Below are 19,689 nucleotides of genomic sequence, written 5' to 3'. Positions count from 1 at the left end.
TTTTTCCAGTAATCTTGATGACTGTGAGAACTCCTGAGTAAGCCGGTTGGAAAGAACACATTATCTGTTAAGACTTGGGTTGCTGTATGGCTGATGTAGGCACATCCAGTTAGAGACAGAAGCTGCTTGCTGCTAGCTGAACTCTTGTGAGGGATAATGTACCTGTTTGTGCTTTCTCCAAAGGGCAGTGCAGGGAGGTGGTTAGTTGACTGTCCTGCTCTTTGTTCTTCCTTTAGTCAGTATAAAAGCGAGTTCTGGTTGGTATTTACCGTCAGCCCTCCTGGATCTATCCTGTGTCTCTTTCTCCATTTCTCTCACTCTGCCATTTCCTCAACCTTGTGCCCCCTCCCATGTAACCCCTGCTGGTTTCTGTCAGAGTGGGCTCCCACACCTACCAGTCTAGGCACTCTTATTTCTGTCTTGACACCATGTGGCAAAATTCCTCCTTCACCCCTAACATATACAGTTGTCATAGCCATCACGACCACAGGACCACTGTCTAGGTTTCTCTAACCAGGCTCTACACACTGCGGCTCTAAAAGGTACTCTAGGTTCAAAAAAGCATATTTCTTGGGCTCTAGAGAGACATGTCAGTGCTCAAGTGCACTTACTGCTCTCATGGGAAACTGGGGTTAAGATTCCAGCTCCTACATAGTGTGCGACCTATATGTTGATCCATAGTAACTCATAATAACCTATATGGTGACTTCCAGTCATTCATAATTCTAGTTCCAGGGAATCCAGTGTCCTCTTCCTATCCTACAGGGCACATGCATGAACATGGAACACATACATACTTGCAAGCAAAGCACTTATATGCAAAATATTATGGATAAATCTAATTAATATTTTAACGATTTCTTATCTTAGCACTTCCCCTAAATTTCAAGAATGTAGCATTACATTTCAGGATTAGTCATCACACCCAGAGCAAAGACCATCTACCACCAGTGCTCTGAGATGCTCCTTGTACAGCCCTCTACTCCAACAGTCAGGTCTCATCACATAGAGCAGTGGCTGTAACCTTTCTAATGCTGTTACCATTTAATACAATTCCTGATGTTGTGGTGACCACCAACTCTAACCTTATTTTCACTTCTATTTTATGACTGTTATTTTGCAGGTGCAGTGAATAGTAATGTAAAGATCTGACATGTGATCTCCAAGGAGTCATGACCCACAGGTTGAGAACCACTGATGCGGTGGCTCTGTCTCTTTGTGTGGATTTGATCATCTAGGCAAGTAGTACTCTACTTTCCAGGGCAAACACTTTGGATTCTCCCAGGAGCACTGCAGCTCACATCTCTCAGGAAACACTTTGGTACGCTCACAGTATGCTTTATTTCTCTTGATGCAGAGAGGAGATGGGTAATGCTCACAATGAAGCCCTTGAAGGAGGATAGTGACAGATATGACATCAAGAAAGCCACCAGGCAGGTCTCTCAGAGGTCACACACCTCCAGCTCTCCAAGAGTAGAAAAGGAACAGAAGCTCTGAATTACAGCATAGAGACCTTACACAGCACATGCTCCTTGGCTAAATCTTCTGTAAATGGCAGATATTAACATGCAGACTAAAGAAAAATCCACTAAGCTTGTCTTGGACTTTTTATTCCATTGTCTTTGTGAATGTGGTTAAATGGCCCAATACTAAATTATATCATCTATAAATTCATCCCCTCAATTAATAGACAATGGTAAATATTATGTAGAAATTGTCCTGCATGTGGAACTTGGCAAACAGATATGTAGGTCAGAAAGTTTGGGCACTAGAATACCATGATGCTAAATTTAGCAAGGAATTAATTGCAAGATTCTACTACGTTGGATATGTATTTGTATTTCTTCATCGTGAACTAGAAAACCATTGTAAAATGGAAACTATTTTTGCTCATATCTTGGTGGATAATGTTACTGACTGATGATATTTTCTTCTTCATAGTTATGGGTAGAGACAATCAAACCTCGGTTGCAGAATTTATCCTCCTGGGATTATCTGGAAAGTCAGAGCAAGAAGAGATTGTCTTTGGGCTGTTCTTGGGGATGTACATGGTAACCATCTCTGGAAACTATCTCATCATCTTGGCTGTTAGCTGTGACCCTTATCTCCACACACCCATGTACTTCTTCTTGGCCAGCCTCTCCAGTGTTGACATCTGCTTTTCCTCAGTCACCATCCCCAAGGCACTGGTGAATCACGTCGTGGGAAGCAAGTCCATCTCTTACATGGAGTGTATGATCCAGATCTATTTCTTCATTACATTCATCTACATGGACGGCTTCCTCTTGAGTGTGATGGCCTATGACCGCTATGTGGCCATTTGTCACCCACTCCACTACATCCTGATGATGAGCCCCAGACGCTGTGTCCTCCTGCTGGCCATATCCTGGGTCATCACTTACCTGCATGCTCTCTTGCACATTATCCTTATGGTTTGACTCACCTTCTGTTCCCACAGTGCAGTGCACCACTTCTTCTGTGATCCATACCCTATCCTGAAACTGTCTTGTTCTGACACCTTTATTAATGACCTGATGGTAGGAACAGATGGCTCGTGTGTCTGAGTTCTACATATACAACAGATTCAAGATGCTGCCTGAGATGATCAAGTCTCACAGGAAACTCCACTCAGGACTTGATCATAACTCTAAATTTTCTTTAGATCCTCCTAAGATTATCAGTGCCCCCAACCAGCCAGAAGTAGCCTTGATTACTATGCCCATATTCCCAAAAAATGGACTATGGATATTTTCCTTTGTTAAAAAAGAGGGGGAAGTGGTGTAGGAGAATTGTCTGTATTCTGTCAATCATGTTTCAAGTAAATGCTGATTGGCCAGGCAGGAAGTATAGGTGGGACAACCAGACAGGAAGTAAAGGTGACACAATGAGAACAGGAGAATGTTGGGAAGGAGGAAGCCCATTCCTCCCCAGTCCTGCCCAGACCACAGAAAAAGCAGGATGTGACTGAAAAAGGTACTGAGCCATGTGGCTAACATAGATAAGGATAAGGGGTTAATATAAGCTACAAGAACTAATAAGAAGCCTGAGCTAATGGGCCAATCAGTTCATAATCTTATGGAGACCTCTGTGTGATTTTCTCTGGGGCTAAATGGCTGTGGGAACTGGGCAGGACAGAAACTCCAACAAGCTCAGCCCTCATGCTACACAAATGATCGTGGCTGTATTTATAAATCTGAAGCTTGCAGATTCTCATTTTCATAATTGTAGTAATTTGTCATTTCTGAATAGGGCATTTTCTGAGGATCTCATTTCAAAGACAAGAAACCCTTGGGTAACTGGGTGTACTGTGGTTTGAGGTGCTTCCTCCCAATCTGTCAGATGACTGCTCCCACAAGAACTGGGGCTTTTACAGGACTTTAAAGCTGACCCAACCCCCTTCTCTGATCTCTCTCTGTCCTCTGAAGAGGAGGCATCTGGTTTAGATGCTGGTGGGAAAATGGCAAGTTTTTCTCTGTCCTGGGCTTAAGCATTTACATTTCACAGCTCAGAATGCATCCTTTGCAGACCCTCTGCTCCCTTTCAGACCCGTTGTTTTCTTCCTCCTCCGCATAGGCCTGGGTCCAGGACTGGTGCTACTCTGGGATAGAAACTGAAAGCTGCAGACAGTAAGCAAAACTCTCTTTATAGGCAGAGTGCATGGTGCATATGATAGACTTTAAAAGAAACAATGTAAAACTCAATCAAATGCTGTAAAATATTATTTTATGATGTATTACATCTGTTTCTGTTGTGGAACATTTGTTTACTGATGCAAGGTGTGTTGCATTCTTTTATGTTGCATTTGTTCAACTCTGTGAACCTGTGTTACTTTGCCTGTCTTTTTAAATTGATTTTTATGGAGCTCTACATTTTTCTCTGCTCCCCTTCCTGCCTCTCCCTTCCCCTTCAATCCTCTCCCAAAGTCCCTATGCTCCCAATTTACTCAGGAGATCTTGTTCCTTTGCCTGTCATAAACACCTGATTGGTCTATTAAAGAGCTAAATGGCCAATAGCAAGGCAGAAGAAAGGATAGGTGGAGCTTACAGGCAGAGGTAATAAGTAGGAGGGGCAATCTAGGAGAGAGGATTGATAATGACAAGAGAAGAAAGGAGGACTCTAGGGGCCACCTACCCAGCCTCATAGCCAGCCACAGAGTAAGAGTGAAGGGATGCTAAACAGGCATAAGGAAATAAAAAAGTCCTGTAGCACAAGGTAGATGCAATAATTGAAGGAAAGCTGGCTAGAAATAAGCCAAACTAAGGACAAGCATTCATAAGTAATAATAAGTCTCTCTCTTTTGATTTGGTAGCTAGGTGAAGGGCCCCCCAAAAGAGTAAAAGAGTCAAGTGAATAAAAAGAATACAACTACAAACAAATTCAGAAATGGTCCAGCAAGTTACGAATATTTTCAATTAACAAATAGTAATCAGTAGCCTTCATATGCATGGGCCATGTCCCATTACCTGACAGAGTACACAAGGAGATCACACTCATGACAGGAATACACAAGAGTAGAGTTTTCACGTTTTCAGTAAACGTGAGCAGCTTCTGCACACTGTAAGCATGGAGGAAGATTTGTATAGGGAATATGTCTTCCTAATAAATAGCTGATTTCAACATTCCAGAGAAGAGGGTTACTGTTTGTCTCTAATTGAAAAGCAGTAAATGACAATAGAAATACAAGACACTTTTACCAGGCTATAAGGATTAGCACTAGAGTTGCATAGAAACAGACCGGTCTCTATTTACATAGAAATCCTCATTATAAATTCCTGTAGTCAAAGCAGAGAATAGTCCAAACATCTCCCAGACTAGAGCGTGAAGTACAGAGTCAGACATAATCACAGTGATGGGCTGGAACTTGTAGGATTGGTCACCCCGGATAACAGCCAGCACGCAAAGCAACTGTGATAATTAGCTATTTTTTTTTAAAAAAAGTTTTAAAAGGTTTATTTACTATGTATAGTGTTCTGCCTGCAGGCCAGAAGAGGGCACCAGATATCACTATAGATGGTTGTGAGACACCATGTGGTTGCTAAGAATTGATCTCAAGACCTCTAGAAGAGCAGTCAATACACTTAACCTCTGCGCCATCTCTCCAGCCCCCTATAATTAGCTATTTCAGAACAGGAGAGTCTGCTCCCAGCATGGAGTAACAGGGACTCTCTGACTAAGTAAAGGTTGGAGTTCTTTGATGAGAAAGGGCTGGCATTCATGAAGTACCCTCCCCATTCCTAAGAATGAGAGCAGTCCACTCCCTGAAACAGCTGGTTCTCGAAGGATTCCTGGGCATAGGTCTTCCAAAATTAGTGGGTGGGTGTTGTAGAACATTAAAGATGTGTTACATCTTAAACTGTGGAGTAACTGTTTAATGCTGCAAAGATGTGTCCTATTCTTTTAAACTACATTTGTTTAACTCTGTGAAGCTGTGTTACTTTGTCTGCCTAAAATGCCTGATTGACTTACTAAAGATCCAAAGAGCCAATAACTAGGCAGGAGAGAGAAATAGACAGGGTTGCCAGTCAGAGAGAACAAATAGAAGAGATCTAGGTTCCGGAGGAGAGCAAGGTACAAGAAAAGGAGAAGAGCAAGTCAGGGCCCAGCCACTCAGCCACAGGGCCAGTCCAGAAGTAAGAAGGAAAGGAAGATATATAGAATAAAGAAAGACAAAAAGCCAAAAGGCAAGATATAGTTAAAAAAGAAACAGGATAATTTAAGTTAGAAAAGCTGGCTAGAAACAAGACAAGCTAAGGCCAGAAATTCATGAATAACAATAAGACTTCAACCATTTATTTGGGAGCTGGGTGGTAGGCCCCCAAAGAATGAGCAAAACAAAACAAAACAAAAACCCAACTACAGGTGTGTATGTTTTGATTTCTCTGGAGGACCCCTGAGTGAAGGGCAGGGATGGTAGCCTCTCTGGAACCAAGAGTAACAATGTCATATCAGAACATGAGAGGATTATCAGCTTTCCCTCCTGTTCCAGTGTTTGCAGCCAGGCACTAAAGGAAGTCAAATGGAGGAGTCCCCATTAGAGAAAGGGCTTTTTTACAACTAACTAACCAATCAGTCAGATCAATCAATCAATAATCAGTCAAATGCAAAACCTTGCAGCAAAGGTATTTAAAGTGAAAGACTAAACTTCTCCCCTAACCCTGGGATAAGGTTCAAGGTATGTTCTGACCACCCCAAGTTCAGCTTTTTGCTAGTGTCTTATCTAATGGTGCAGGAACAAAACAATGCAGAGATTGAAAGGGAAAATAAGATCATACAGACATTTGCCTGAATTAGAAAATGCAAAGGGACAAGTTAAAAACCAACCAAACCAAAGCAAGCAAACAAACACTTAAAACCCACCAGGAAAAATATCATCAGATCTCAGGTTAAAGATCGTAGCGTGTAATAATTAGCAACACCCAAAACATAATTGCATTTCTATATGCCAATAATTAAATTGGAAGTCAATGTTTTTTAAAGTAAACTTTACAATGGCATAATATATGGAGTCAATCATGGTGATGAGTGTCAGGTCCAAAGGAAATGCCAATTTCCAAACCCCAAAAGATTGTCCATATTTTGATATGAGCTCAAGTTGGACTATAGGATTTCTGGGAGTTAGATAAAAGTCAGCATTCCTTATGAAATTGTGAAGTCAGTTCTCATGGGCTGAAAGGGGTAACTTCTCTTATCGCTAGCTGAGGAGACATATGGCTACCTGTGGCGCCTATCAGCATACCAAAACATGTGCTGCCTTCCAGGCTCCTCAGTATCCCAGGGACCTGTCCCACATGTCCTTGCTGACATCCTACCCTCTCACCTTCTCCTCTACCCTAAACCCACTCCAGCTCAGACTCCCTCCCCCAGCTGCTCATCCTCCTTACAACTCAGCTCTCCTTACATCCTCACTCCTGCTGCTCTGGTCTTCTCCCTATGCTCCTTGGTCTCTGTCTGGTCATTCTCTCTTCTCTCACAGGTAACCCTGGCCATGTCCATTCTGCTGCCCACATTCAGTCTACTGCTTTCTCTGTCTCTTTGACCTCTTCCAGATCCTAAGGCTGTTCTCTCTCAGATCAGTAGAAACCTTCCCTCCCTTTAGCCACACCAAGAGGGGTGATGTTTGCACTTTCTTAGTATTCCCCTCTGTACTGAGTGAGATCTTTAATTAAAGTTCTTCTTGGAAGTCTCAGACAATAGGTTCCTTTTTCAAGGTATTCATGGGGTATATGGTGAAACCCTGCCGCAAAAGAGAAAAGGAAGAGAAACAATCAAATTTACCAAATGGAATACCTTAAAATTTCTTCTTATAAATGGATGAGCTTAGTGTAGCAGTTCTATGAACAGGGGAATGAGTAGAACAGCAAAGTCACTTAGAGAAAGTTCAGTTGATAAAGATAACATTGGGTACCTTACTGGGCGTAATGAAGTCTTTTTGTAAAAATCTTTTATCATGTTAAGGAGCTCTTTGACTTTGGATTTATTGGGAATTTTTACACTAATTAATATCTTTACAACTTTGTCAAGAGCTTTTGTGCATCATTCATATGATTGCTATAGAAACCATTGCAATTGGGTTGATTGTAATTGATTCATACTTGACTGAGGGATCCAATTTTGTTATTTGGCTATACCAATAATGATGTCATTAATTGATTTGTGATTTGATTTCTAGTATATATTCGCTAGGTTTTGGCATGAAGTTCATGGTGATCAAAAACCTCTACTGTAATTTGACCAAATTTTATGTCGTATAACTAAATGATACTTATATATTTTGAAAGCATATGATATACATTTGTAAGCACCATGTTATCAGATAGGAATAAATATAAATAATTAACCAAGGATAGAGCTCTAGCAATGAGCACTTGTACAAGAACTGACTTTCTAAGGTTCCTATTTTCAGTGCCCGAAGAGAATATAGACTGTGAACACCTCATCTGTGTCTCTAATTAGAACTTCTGAGAAATCCACCCTAGGGGAGCACTCACTTGGCTCTGTCTTCACGGCTCCACCACCTCCAGGGATGGAGCATCAATTTATTCACTTCCAACCGTCCAATCTTGACCAGAGAGAGCCACATGCCTCATTCTAGATGTTCTCTTCTAGGGACAAAGGCCCTTCCTTTCTCACCCTCAAGTGAGGATTTCTCAAAACCCAGCCTCCACCATGGCACCAACAGAGACAGAACTTTCCTGAAGACAACTGATAGCAGCCAAGAGCACCCAGGTAAGGAGGCTGAGAAAGCAGCAGAGGGCTCCCTCACTGCAGGCAGACTCCCATAGACTAGAGACCATGGGGTGACTTATAGAGAAAGAACTTCATTCAGTCCCTCTGCATCTGACCAAGTTCATGGGAGGAAAAGTGTCTCACTTTTCCATGTCCAGGCCTTGTTCCTACATGAGGTTCTCTGCACTAGGAACACAGTGGAAGCTGCTGTTGGGTAGAGGAAGTTGAGGAACAGAACCAAGGTTAGTGGGTTAGGAGCAGTTTTCACACTAATGAAAAGCCTCTTCAGAAGAGTGAGGAAGGAGAAAGACACACAGAGGGAGAGAGACAGACACACAAAGTCACAGACACACACAAAAGGAGACAGAGACAGAGAGAGACAGAGGCACAGACACACAAACACAGAGAGAGACAGAGACAGGGAGAGACAGAGAAACAGAGACAGAGAATGCCATGTTTTTCCTGGTCCTCATATTTATTCTGTGTCCATTCTCTGGGTGTGTGTTGTATAATGAAGATGTTCCTCGTGTGAGTGCCTGGATGCTACTAAAACCGGGCAGTTAAGTGTTGACTTCATCCGAGTCCAGAGACAAAGCAGCCTTTTAGGTTGAGGGGCTCAAACACCCAGAGTTGCAGACATACCTGCACATCTGGATCTCAGACACACCTGACAGTCCTCCAACTCACAGACATCAACCCAGTACAAGAGACACACAGTTACATTCTTGCTTTTTACATTGGTGGCAGTAGAATTCTGTCTCCATAAGGAAGTTTTAGTGCAAGTGGGATTGAAATCCAAAAACTGGAGGTGAGGAGCCAATCAATCATGGAAAGGGGCATCCATGCATGACCTCACATGATGCCCTGGCTTCCTGTGGAGCATGTAGACCTAGAACTTAAACCATAAAATGTTAGTATTATTCCTGGCAACTGTCTGTTACAAAGTCCACCATATTTCAATGCACAATGTAAGACAACACAGAATAACTGTAGCTTACCGGTCACAGGATTGAACCGTATGTGTTGTCTCACCCCTCTGAAACAAGTTGACTTTACATCCCATTGTACCGCTTTTTCTATTTCTTTGATAGGAAATGATATGGCTTCGAGAACACAAGCATCTACAGCCAAAGGACTCTTTCATTCATTCTTACGATCTATTGATCATTCTGCTTCTTATCTCTCTGATTCTACAGTCCCCTGACCCTGTGACCCACTAGAAGCATATTCTACCTTTTAAAATTTTATATACTATGTATGTGTTACTGTGTGTGCATGTGTTCATGTACGTTTGGGAATGTAGGTGCACATGTGTCACAGCACTCATACAGAGCTCTGCTTCTCACTTCACCATTAAAGTCCTGGAATAGAAGATGTGCTCTATAGTGTGAAGTTTTAGGTGGGTTCTGGGGATTTGAACTCAGGTCTTCACACTTACATGGCATGTGCTTTACCCACTGAGCCATCTCCCCAGCCCTCCTTCTAGCTCTTTGCTCCTGTTGTTGTCACGCTGGTTTACACCCATGGCAACACTCTGGAAGTCAACTTGGATTCCCATCCCAGCGCTGTGCTTAGCTCCACTCTCACAGCAGCAGTCAGCTCACTGTCTGAACCACACGAGCATCCTGTACCCAACACCATCAATTTCCATGTCATGTGCTGTCCCTGCAGCCAGGCCATTTTTCCTGACACCTGTTTCCTCTCTTCCCCTTCCCCAGTCAGGCCTCTGATCACCCCAGGGTGATTCTCCTCCCTCCTCAGCTGTAATTGCCTTGCCTCCCTCCATGGGCATTGCAGTCCAGATGCTTTCCTGACCTCCTGACCTTAGCGATGCCTTTGCCTGGGGATTGCCTTTGAGATGCACATGAATCTGTATTTTATCCACCTGTAAAACCTCTTTCTTTCAGTAGAAAAACAATTCACTTAGAATCTGTAGGCCCCCCTTTTCTGAGTGCAGAAAGGGGAAACATTGCACATAGGGGTCTGGGCAGCAGCTCAAGTGTGAGTTGAGGTGACCACATCTTAGCAGCAAATAGAATACAAAGGCCCAACTGCCAGGCAGGTCTGTCAAAGCATGTTGGTCTTCCCAATTGTGCTGGAACAGAAAAACCACAGCAGAACCACCAGGTTTATAATACATGAGAAGTAGTAGAGACTTTTCATATGATTAAATTTCAATAAATGGTAGCTAATATAGCATAAAAATTACTGGTGACTGGCTATCTGCCTATAGTTCCAGTGGGCTAAATATTAAGGCAAGAGGATCATTTAAGTCCTGAACTTCCTGGTCAGAGAAAAGTTAATGTAAGAAAAATTGTGTGCATGAGTGTGCTACAAGATATCCATGTGCGTGTTTATGTATGTGTGTGTTGTGCATGGTGTGTGTGCTCATGTACCTAAGTGTGTGTATGTTTGTATATGTGTGAGTATGCGTGTTCTTGTGTGTATGTGTGTAACAAAGAACAAGACTATTAGTTTGTTTTGAATTTTTACTATTTGATCAACCTTTTTTATTAAAGCACTAGCTGTCCACTCCTCAGGTTTTTCATTTGTACAATTAGATATAGTAGCCAATTCCTAGACTGAGTTAATTATTGTGTAAAATGTTCATATATATGGCACTAATCAAACAACAGAATTAATAAACTCATATACATTAAAATTCTGTCCTTTCAAAATGGACCACTTTTTGCTATAAAAATACATTGTTATGGAATTTACTAACAGTTAATTCTCAACTAATGAGTAAAATTTTCCAAACTGCATCTTTTCAAGTGTTGGTGAATGATTTCTCTATACGAATCTCACTTTCTTCTCCAGAGACATGGATGATAACAATCAGACAATAGTTACAGAATTCCTCCTCCTGGGACTCTCTGAAGAGTCAGAAAAAGAAGAGGTAGTCTTTGGAATGTTCTTGGGGATGTACATAGTCACCATCTGTGGGAACCTTCTCATCATCCTGGCTGTCAGCTGTGACCCTCATCTCCACACACCCATGTACTTCTTCTTGGCCAACCTCTCCAGTGTCGACATCTGCTTTTCCTCAGTCACTGTCCCCAAGGCACTGGTGAATCACATGGAGGGAAGCAAGTCCATCTCTTACATAGAGTGTATGACCCAGATCTACTTCTTGTTCACATTTGGTGCCTTGGACAATTTTCTCCTGAGTGTGATGGCCTATGACCGCTATGTGGCCATTTGTCACCCACTCCACTACACCCTGATGATGAGGCCCAGACTCTGTGTCCTCCTGGTGGCCATACCATGGGTCATTGGAATCCTCGATGCTCTCCTGCACACTCTCCTTATGGTTCGTCTCACCTTCTGTTCCCACAATACTGTGCCCCACTTCTTCTGTGACCCCTACCTTGTCCTGAAACTCTCTTGTTCTGATACCTTTATCAATGATGTCACAGTCTTTGCTGAGTCTGGATTGATGTATGCTATACCATTTGTATGTATTGTTGTCTCCTATGCCTACATCTGCTCTAAGGTCTTGAAGATGTCCTCTGCCCAGGGGATAAGAAAAGCCATGTCCACTTGTGGTTCCCACCTCACTGTGGTCTGTCTTTTCTACGGGGCGATCCTAGGAATTTATATGCACCCTTCTTCCTCCTACTCACTAAAGGATTCAGTGGCCTCTGTCATCTTCACAGTGGTGACCCCTATGGCCAACCCCTTCATCTATAGTCTGAGGAGTCGTGACATCAAAGGAGCCCTAAGGAAGATAATTCTCAGGTCCTAGAATTTGAAATTTCTAGAGCTGAGAGGACTCCCAGATGACATACATTTTCCATTTTTTGTAAACAGAGATCCAGAGAGGTCCAGTGCTCAGTATGACAGCATCTGGGATATGTGACAGATGTTTGTCATCATGGTTTTGATTCAGATGCTGACTAATGCTCTCTGTCACACAGTCTGAACTTTACCTCTTCAAAGGGAAGATTCTGAGATGTTCATTTCACAGATAAGAAAAATTGAGAACATTTGGGAACATTCTGAACTTGGATATTTTTATTATTTTCTGAGGTCCTGACTGTCACAGTGATCAGGAGGTTTTAAAAGATGAAGACACCTGCCCCTGTGGTCTTTAAGAAAGCTGTGGTTAGCCTTGTAAATCACCCACAGGAAATGTAACTTACCCTTTCTTGAAAACTAGAGGTTGTTGGTTATAGAGTACTCTGCTCTCAGAGCCTCTGGGAACTCAGATATTGGTGTTTGCCCTTTGTCCCATGTTGAGGTCCCTCTACTGTATTCTACAGCTCAGAACACTACCTCTACCCTTCTATTCCCACATAACATTTAAACAGTTTGTTCTTTATCATGACTCTTGTGGATGCTTAGGAAGAACCAGGAAGCCTTGGGTAGTGGCTGTGCTCACCAAAAGATGCTCATGTTCCTGCATGTTTCCATGGCTGCCTGAAGAGAGGTTTCTTTACAAAACTGAAGTGCCTAGATTCATGGCCATGTCTAGCGACATGGGGTCAATTGGAACTCAGGGTCTTCAGAGTCCATGTCCCCGCTAATTCTGGAATATGTGTCTGACTCTCCGGAGTTGTAGCCCTCTTTTTGCCTATACTAATGCCCAGATGCTAACAATGTCAGTTGTCATGTTCTTTCCTCATATCCACGTAGTTTTGTCCTCCATCTTCTGGATTGGTGCAGTTGTTAATCTTCAGTAGCTCTCCCTTGATAGTCTCTGGGTCATCACTCCCTCCCCCCATTCTATGTACTTCTGGGTCTTTCCTGTCCTCACAATCACTCCCTTCTAGACTCTGTCCTGCCTCTGATTGTAATGATTTTTCATTCTGGGAAATATTACCATATTTTTTCTCTCTCTGCATATCTCTGATGTGGGATATCCTTCTGTATATGTGTTGCTCTCATTGGTTTAAGAATAAAGCTGTTTTGGCCTATGGCAGGGCAGAATATAGACAGGCTGGAAGAGATATAGAGAGAGAATAGGCAGAGTCAGAGAGAAGCTATGTAACTGCTGAATGAGAAAGATATCCAGAACTTTACCTGGTAAGGCACAGCCTTGCTGTGATACACAGATTAATAGAAATGAGTTAATTTAAGATACAAGAGGTAGCTAGAAATATTGGGCTGTTGGCCAAACAATGTTGTAATTAATATAGTTTCTGTGTGATTATTTTTGGTCTGTGTGGCCTGGAATGGCCATGCAGTGTCAACTTACAAAACAGTTCCCACTGTTTGGGGCATGGATCTATATAAGACCTAAAAAAGCTTACAAAACAAAACCAAACCAGAGTACATTGAAACGTCTTGGTAGGCACATTTTTTTCCAGATAGGCTCTGTTTGCTGGCAGCAAGCAGAGGCATGGCTTCCCTGTGAGATGGCTTCCTAGTTTGCTCTGGGAGAGGGAACGCTGGTTATTTTGGGAGGTCCTGCACTTAAATGGGGTTTGTGAGCAGTATGCTACTAATTACTTAATGGTGACACAGACTGCTGCATCGCTGGAGCTAAAGCAGTGAGCATGGCTTACAGAGGAGGTTAACATGCCTCCACCATGTAGTACAGGGCATAACCAACAGGCAAGGCCATGGAGTTGGTCCTAGGCATGACTGCTTAGAATTAAAAAGGCACTCCTGTTCAGAAAATGATTACAGATAGGCATTAAAAATATATTCAGACAAAAATAAACTCCCAAATGTGTCACAGTATGTTAAAAAATTTATGTAAGCTTGGGATAGAGAGGAAAAAGAGTATACAGTTATAAAAAATAAAAAATTTAAAAAATAAAATAATGTCTTTAAAGAGGCAGTAAAAGTGATATAAAGAGTACAGACAGACGTAGATCAAAGGAGTAAAAGTAATAAAAATCCATGTAAAGATGGAAAATACACAGAGAGTCTGGATTATGTATACTATTGTGTTTTCTTTAGATTTTTTTGACTTTAGAGAGACTTGATTCTGGAGGCTGCTAAGCTAAACCAACACATATATTTTAAAGGTATCTTGACTTCAAAATTTGAGTCTAATGATATGTTGCTTTGGAAAAGGGGTTCTGCTTTTGTTTCCACAGGAGATGAGAACATATGGATTCCTTCCAGGCTAATGTGGTTTGATGGAACAAGAGCCCCTGAAAGGTCTTCATGGATCCTAAAAATGCTTGCCTCAACAAACAATAGAAAGCAGTTTGGAAAAGACATTGCCCAAATTCCCAAAATGTTTATTTGTAAATGTTTACTTTTATTTAAAGGGGATTAAATATAAATGATAAATGATCTCAGGGATATGATATAGAAATGATTACATTGGTACGGTCTTTGTTTTTGTTTTGTTGATATAAATTTAAGGTCAATTTTTTGATAGGTCTATTACTATTTTTTAAGTTATTTTGTTTGTGCAGCTCATTTAAAAATGTGATGTATAGTTGAGAATCACAGATTAATAGATAGTCATTTATAATAGTCAAATTGTAGTCATGTTAGTTAGGTTTTCTGGATTGCAGAGATATATTTCAGATGAATAGGTATTCTTCAAAACTTTCAAAGACTTATAGAATATGGTACTTAAAATGTTTCAAGAAATTAGACTTTTCTTGACAGTGAGACATGTTTCTGGCTGCTCCAATTACTTCAGAGAGGTTGATTGGCACCGAAGAACCTTCTTATGGAATTTGCTTTCACTGTGACAAGGCTAACCATTTGGGAAAGAAAATGCTCTTGTCTGGACTGCTTTATGGTATGCTGCATGAACAGAACATGCATGACCCACAGAAAAGTGACTGTTGTACTTTCCAATAGATGGGATGGTCCTTCAGGTTCCTGCTTCACAGAAGAAACTGCCAGACATTCTGCAGGACACAGAAGAAAGCAAATAATGGACTTTGCTATTATAAGGCAGAACAGATCTTCAAATTTCCTGCTTCATGGAAGTCTGTTGGAATCTATGGGACTGTAGGCTGAAGATGGATGCCCTAACATTACAGAAGAACTTTGAGTGACAGTCCAGGCAGCGAGATGTCTCTGTCAATTCTAAAGTTTTGGAAATTTCTTACAATGCACTTCCTGTTTACTTTTTCTTTGCCTCCTTTCAATCTAAGACAGGATATCAATGATGGAATCCACGATCCCATGACAAGTTAGACTTGAGTGTGAAAGGAGCAACCTAAGTCAGGCTCTGTCATCTGGGAGTCTCTGCGGAGTCTTAAAAAACTAAAATGGGAGAACGGTCGTGGCCCCCAAGTGGTTCAGCTTCCATCTGGACTCCATTCTGACATATAAGTCAGTACAGTTCAAGTTTGCTTGCTCTAGTCTCCTTGGGAGCTGAGAGTATGTTCTTATTAAGCCTAGGATAAAGAACATATCATCTAGCTAAACACAAGCTGCTGAGTCCACATGAAGGCACATAGAGATAGATAAGGTAGCTGCTTGCTGCCAGCAGGAGGCAGGGGACGAGATAGTGAGACTGCCTGCTCCTAGATTCATGGACAGAATAGGGAGGTGGTTAACTGACAATGGGGTGTTTTGTTCTGCTTTTGCCTTTCGTCTGTCTACAATCAGGTCCAGTAGGAACCTCAAGGTTCTTCAGCACTGATCATCATACCTCCTGTTTCTATCCTGTCTTCCTTATTTTCTCAGTCCTCACGCCCCCCTTCGGGTACCCTAGCTGACTTGTTTTTAGCAAACTCCCACAGGGATTGAATTTGCATCATCAGGCTTGGTAGTAAGCACCTTGTCCCACTCAGCCATCTCATTATTCACAGTTCTTTTCCCTTGTCCCAAACACCTGCCCTGCCTACTTGTGAGTTTACTATTCCCCTGAACTCTTTTTTCCATGCAAGTTTCCTTGGCCTTCCTCCTGGTCTCTTTGGGTAGGTTCTCCATGGACAAGCCTTACCCGAGGCTTACTTACTCTTATGCAATCTTACCCAAGAACTAGGTATTTTTGAGCAATCCTGTGTGTTACTCCTACTGGCATAGTTTTTCCAGGGAGATGAGGGATTGGTCAGTGTTCTATGCTCAGGGATTGCTTAGCTTAGTTGGTCAGGGGCAGAGATGGCTCTGATTTCATGGTCAAACTCTGTTTTTTTTTCACTGGTCATTTTTAACAGTTTTACTTTAACCTTAGGCCTGAGGCATATTTCTTTCATTGGCTCTGATTCTAGGGACAAAGTGTGTTTCTTTGACACTGGTATCAGAGTTAGGTTGCGTTTCTTTGGTCCTGGGTTCAGGGATTAAGATGTTCCTTTCCTTGGCTCAGGTCTCAGATTCAAGCTGCCCAGTGATTGGTTGGTTTCCTGCTCCTACTGTCCCTTTTACCCTACACAGATTATGATCTTAGCACTAATATCAATTATGCAGACTGCACATCCTCTCTTCTCTTTGTTTCTGCTCTGGAAACTGTCTGTCTTTAGAACCTACCTGTAGGAGCCCCCATATGACTCAGTTTCCATCTGAAGTCAATTCTGACTTATAAGTCAGTTGAGTTCTCACTTGCCTGCTCTACTTTTTCCAGTAATCTTGAGGACTGTGTGAACTCCAGAGTAAGCCCGTTGGAAAGAACACATTATCTGTTAAGACTTGGGTTGGTGTATGGCTGGTGTAGGCACATCCAGTTAGAGACAGAAGCTGCTTGCTGCTAGCTGAATTCTTGTGAGGGATAATATACCTGCTTGTGCTTTCTCCAAAGGGCAGTGCAGGGAGGTGGTTAGATGACTGTCCTGCTCTTTGTTCTGCCCTCTGCCTTTGACATCTATAAAAGCAAGTTCAGAAATAAACTTGGGGCTGGTTGGTATTTACCATCTGTCCTCCCGGATCTATCCTGTGTGTCTTTCTCCATTTCTCTCACTCTGCCATTTCCTCAACCTTGTGCCCCCTCCCATGTATCCCCTGCTGGTTTCTGTCAGAGTGGGCTCCCACACCTACCGGTCCAGGCACTCTTATTTCTGTCTTGACGGCAAGTGGCAAATTTCCTCCTTCACCCCTAGCATATACAGTTGTCATGGCCATCACGACCACAGGACCACTGTCTAGGTTTCTCTAACCAGGCTCTACACACTGCGGCTCTAAAAGGTACTCTAGGTTCAAAAATCATATTTCTTGGGCTCTAGAGAGACATCTCAGTGCTCAAGTGCACTTACTGCTCTCATGGGAAACTGGGGTTAAGTTCCCAGCTCCCACATAGTGTGTGACCCACATGATGACTCTAAATAACTCATAATAACCGACATGGCGACTCCTAGTTATTCATAATTGTAGTTTAGGGAATCCAATGTCCTCTTCCTACCCTACAGGGCACAACCATGCACATGAAACACATACATACCTGCTAGCAAAACATGTTTACATAAAATACAATAAATAAATCTAATAAATATTTTAATGATTTCTCATGTCAACATTTTCCAATAATTTCAAGAATGTAAGTCTCCCTGGACTATTCGACACATGCAGAGCAATCACCATCTATCTCCAGTGCCCTGAGATGCTCCTTGTACAGCCCTCCACCCCAGCAGTCAGTACTCATGACATAGAACAGTGGCTGTAACCTTCATAATGCTATTACCATTTAACACAATTCCCGGTGTTCTGGTGAGACCCAGCCCTAAAATTATTTTTATTTCTATTTCATAACTGTAATTTTACAAGTATAGTGAATTGTAAGGTAAATATCTGGTATGCGGGATATCTGACATGTGACGTCCACTGACACGGTGGCTCTGCCTCTTTGTGTCTTTGTTCAGCTAGGTGAGCAGTACTCCACTTTCCTGGGCAAGCACCTTGGATTCTCCCAGGAGCACTGCAGCCCAAATGTCTCAAGTGACCTCCCCCTGTCCACAGAGAGGGCTTTTTAAGACAGGCTTACCATTGGGACAGACTGCATTAGATTGTTCCTTATTATTCCGTTATTGTTTTGCCTCCCAGAAAAATTCTCTGGCACGTGCAGCAAGCTATATTACTCTGTATGCAGTGAGGAGGTGGGTAATGCTCAACTGAGGCCCTTGCAGGAGGATAGTGACAGATATGATATCAGGAAAACTACCAGGCAGGTCTCTCAGAGGTCACACACCTCCAGTTCTCTGAGAGCAGGAAAGAGAGAGAAGGTTGGGATTATCATATAGAGACCTGACATAGTAAATACCTGCTCCTTGAATAAAATTTCCAAAGATGAAAGATATTAAAGATATAAAGATATGCAAACTAAAGAAAAATTCTAAGCCTGTCTTGAACTTTTCATTCCATTGTCTCTGTGAATGTGGTTTAATGGCTCAATGCTAAATTTCATCATCTATAATTCATCCCTTCAATTAATAAACAACGGTAAATATTGACTAGGAATTGTCCTGTATGTGGAACGTAGCAAACAGATATGTAGTTCAGAAAGAATGGGCACGATAATACCATGCTGGTAAATTTAGCAAGGAATTTATTGTAAGATTCTACAATATTGGATAAGTATTTGTATTTATTCATAATGAACAAGAAAACCATTAGAAAATGGAAACTGTTTTGCTTAAATCTTGGTGAACGATGTTTTTGACTGATGATACATTGTTCCTCCAGACATGGGTGGAAACAATAAAACCATGGTTACAGTTTTTTTCCTCCAGAGATTGTCTGGAAAGTCAGAGCAAGAAAAGATCTTCTTTGGAATGTTCTTGGGGATGTATCTTGTCACCATCTCTGGGAGCCTTCTCATCATTCTGGCCATCAGCTGTGACCCTCATCTCCACACACCCATGTACTTCTTAGCCAACCTCTCCAGTGTCGACATCTGCTTTTCCTCAGTCACCGTCCCCAAGACACTGGTGAATCACATGGTGGAAAGCAAGTCCATCTCTTACATGCAATTCATGGCCCAGATCTATTTCTTCTTAGCATTTGGCACCACAGACAATGATGGCTCCTGAGTGTGATGGCCCATGACCGCTATGTGGCCATTTGTCATCCACTCCACTACACCCTGATGATGAGCCCCAGACGCTGTGTCCTCCTGGTGGCCATATCATGGGTCATCACAAACCTGCATGCTCTCTTGCACACTCTCCTCATGGTTCGACTCACCTTCTGTTCCCATAATGCAGTGCACCACTTCTGTGACCCATACTCTATCCTGAAGGTCTCTCGTTCTGACACCTTTATTAATGACCTGATGGTCTTCACTGTGGGTGGAGTGATATTGCTGACACCATTTTCTTACATTGTTGTTTCCTATGTTTACATTTTCTCTAAGGTCCTGAAGATGCCCTCTACCCATGGGATAAAGAAAGCTCTGTCCACATGTGGGTCTCACCTCACTGTGGTCTCTCTCTTCTACGGGGCAATCCTGGGGTCTACATATACCCTTCATCCTCATACTCACTACAGGACATGGTGATCGGTGTCATCTTCACCGTGGTGACACCACTGGTCAATCCCTTCATCTACAGTCGTTGGAATCATGACACGAAAGGAGCCCTAAGAAGATGGTTCTCAGATGCTCGAATGTGA

The 19,689-nt window shown here is 42.2% G+C and overlaps 1 protein-coding gene and 2 pseudogenes across 1 annotated transcript; all 3 read left to right on the top strand.

Annotated features, from left to right (window-relative positions):
* Positions 1 to 1,943: 1,943 nt before the first annotated feature.
* Positions 1,944 to 2,564, top strand: LOC146892901 (olfactory receptor 1f45-like; annotated as a pseudogene).
* An 8,446-nt stretch (positions 2,565 to 11,010) lies between these two features.
* Positions 11,011 to 11,974, top strand: LOC125411635 (olfactory receptor 1f45-like). The gene has a single exon (XM_048451844.2). The coding sequence runs from the start codon at positions 11,051 to 11,053 to the stop codon at positions 11,972 to 11,974; it is 924 nt and encodes a 307-aa protein (XP_048307801.2). The 5' UTR covers positions 11,011 to 11,050.
* Positions 11,975 to 18,764: 6,790 nt separating this feature from the next.
* Positions 18,765 to 19,689, top strand: LOC125411639 (olfactory receptor 1E16-like; annotated as a pseudogene).

The sequence above is a fragment of the Myodes glareolus genome, chromosome 9, assembly GCF_982192425.1.
Source record: "Myodes glareolus chromosome 9, mMyoGla1.1, whole genome shotgun sequence".
NCBI classification, from domain to species: domain Eukaryota; kingdom Metazoa; phylum Chordata; class Mammalia; order Rodentia; family Cricetidae; genus Myodes; species Myodes glareolus.
Note: the sequence above shows the minus strand (reverse complement) of the source record. Positions and strands in the feature narration are given on the sequence as shown.

Bases quoted from the DNA above. Each gene is read 5' to 3' on its own strand.
- LOC125411635 (XM_048451844.2), top strand. From the start codon at position 11,051: ATGGATGATAACAATCAGACAATAGTTACAGAATTCCTCCTCCTGGGA.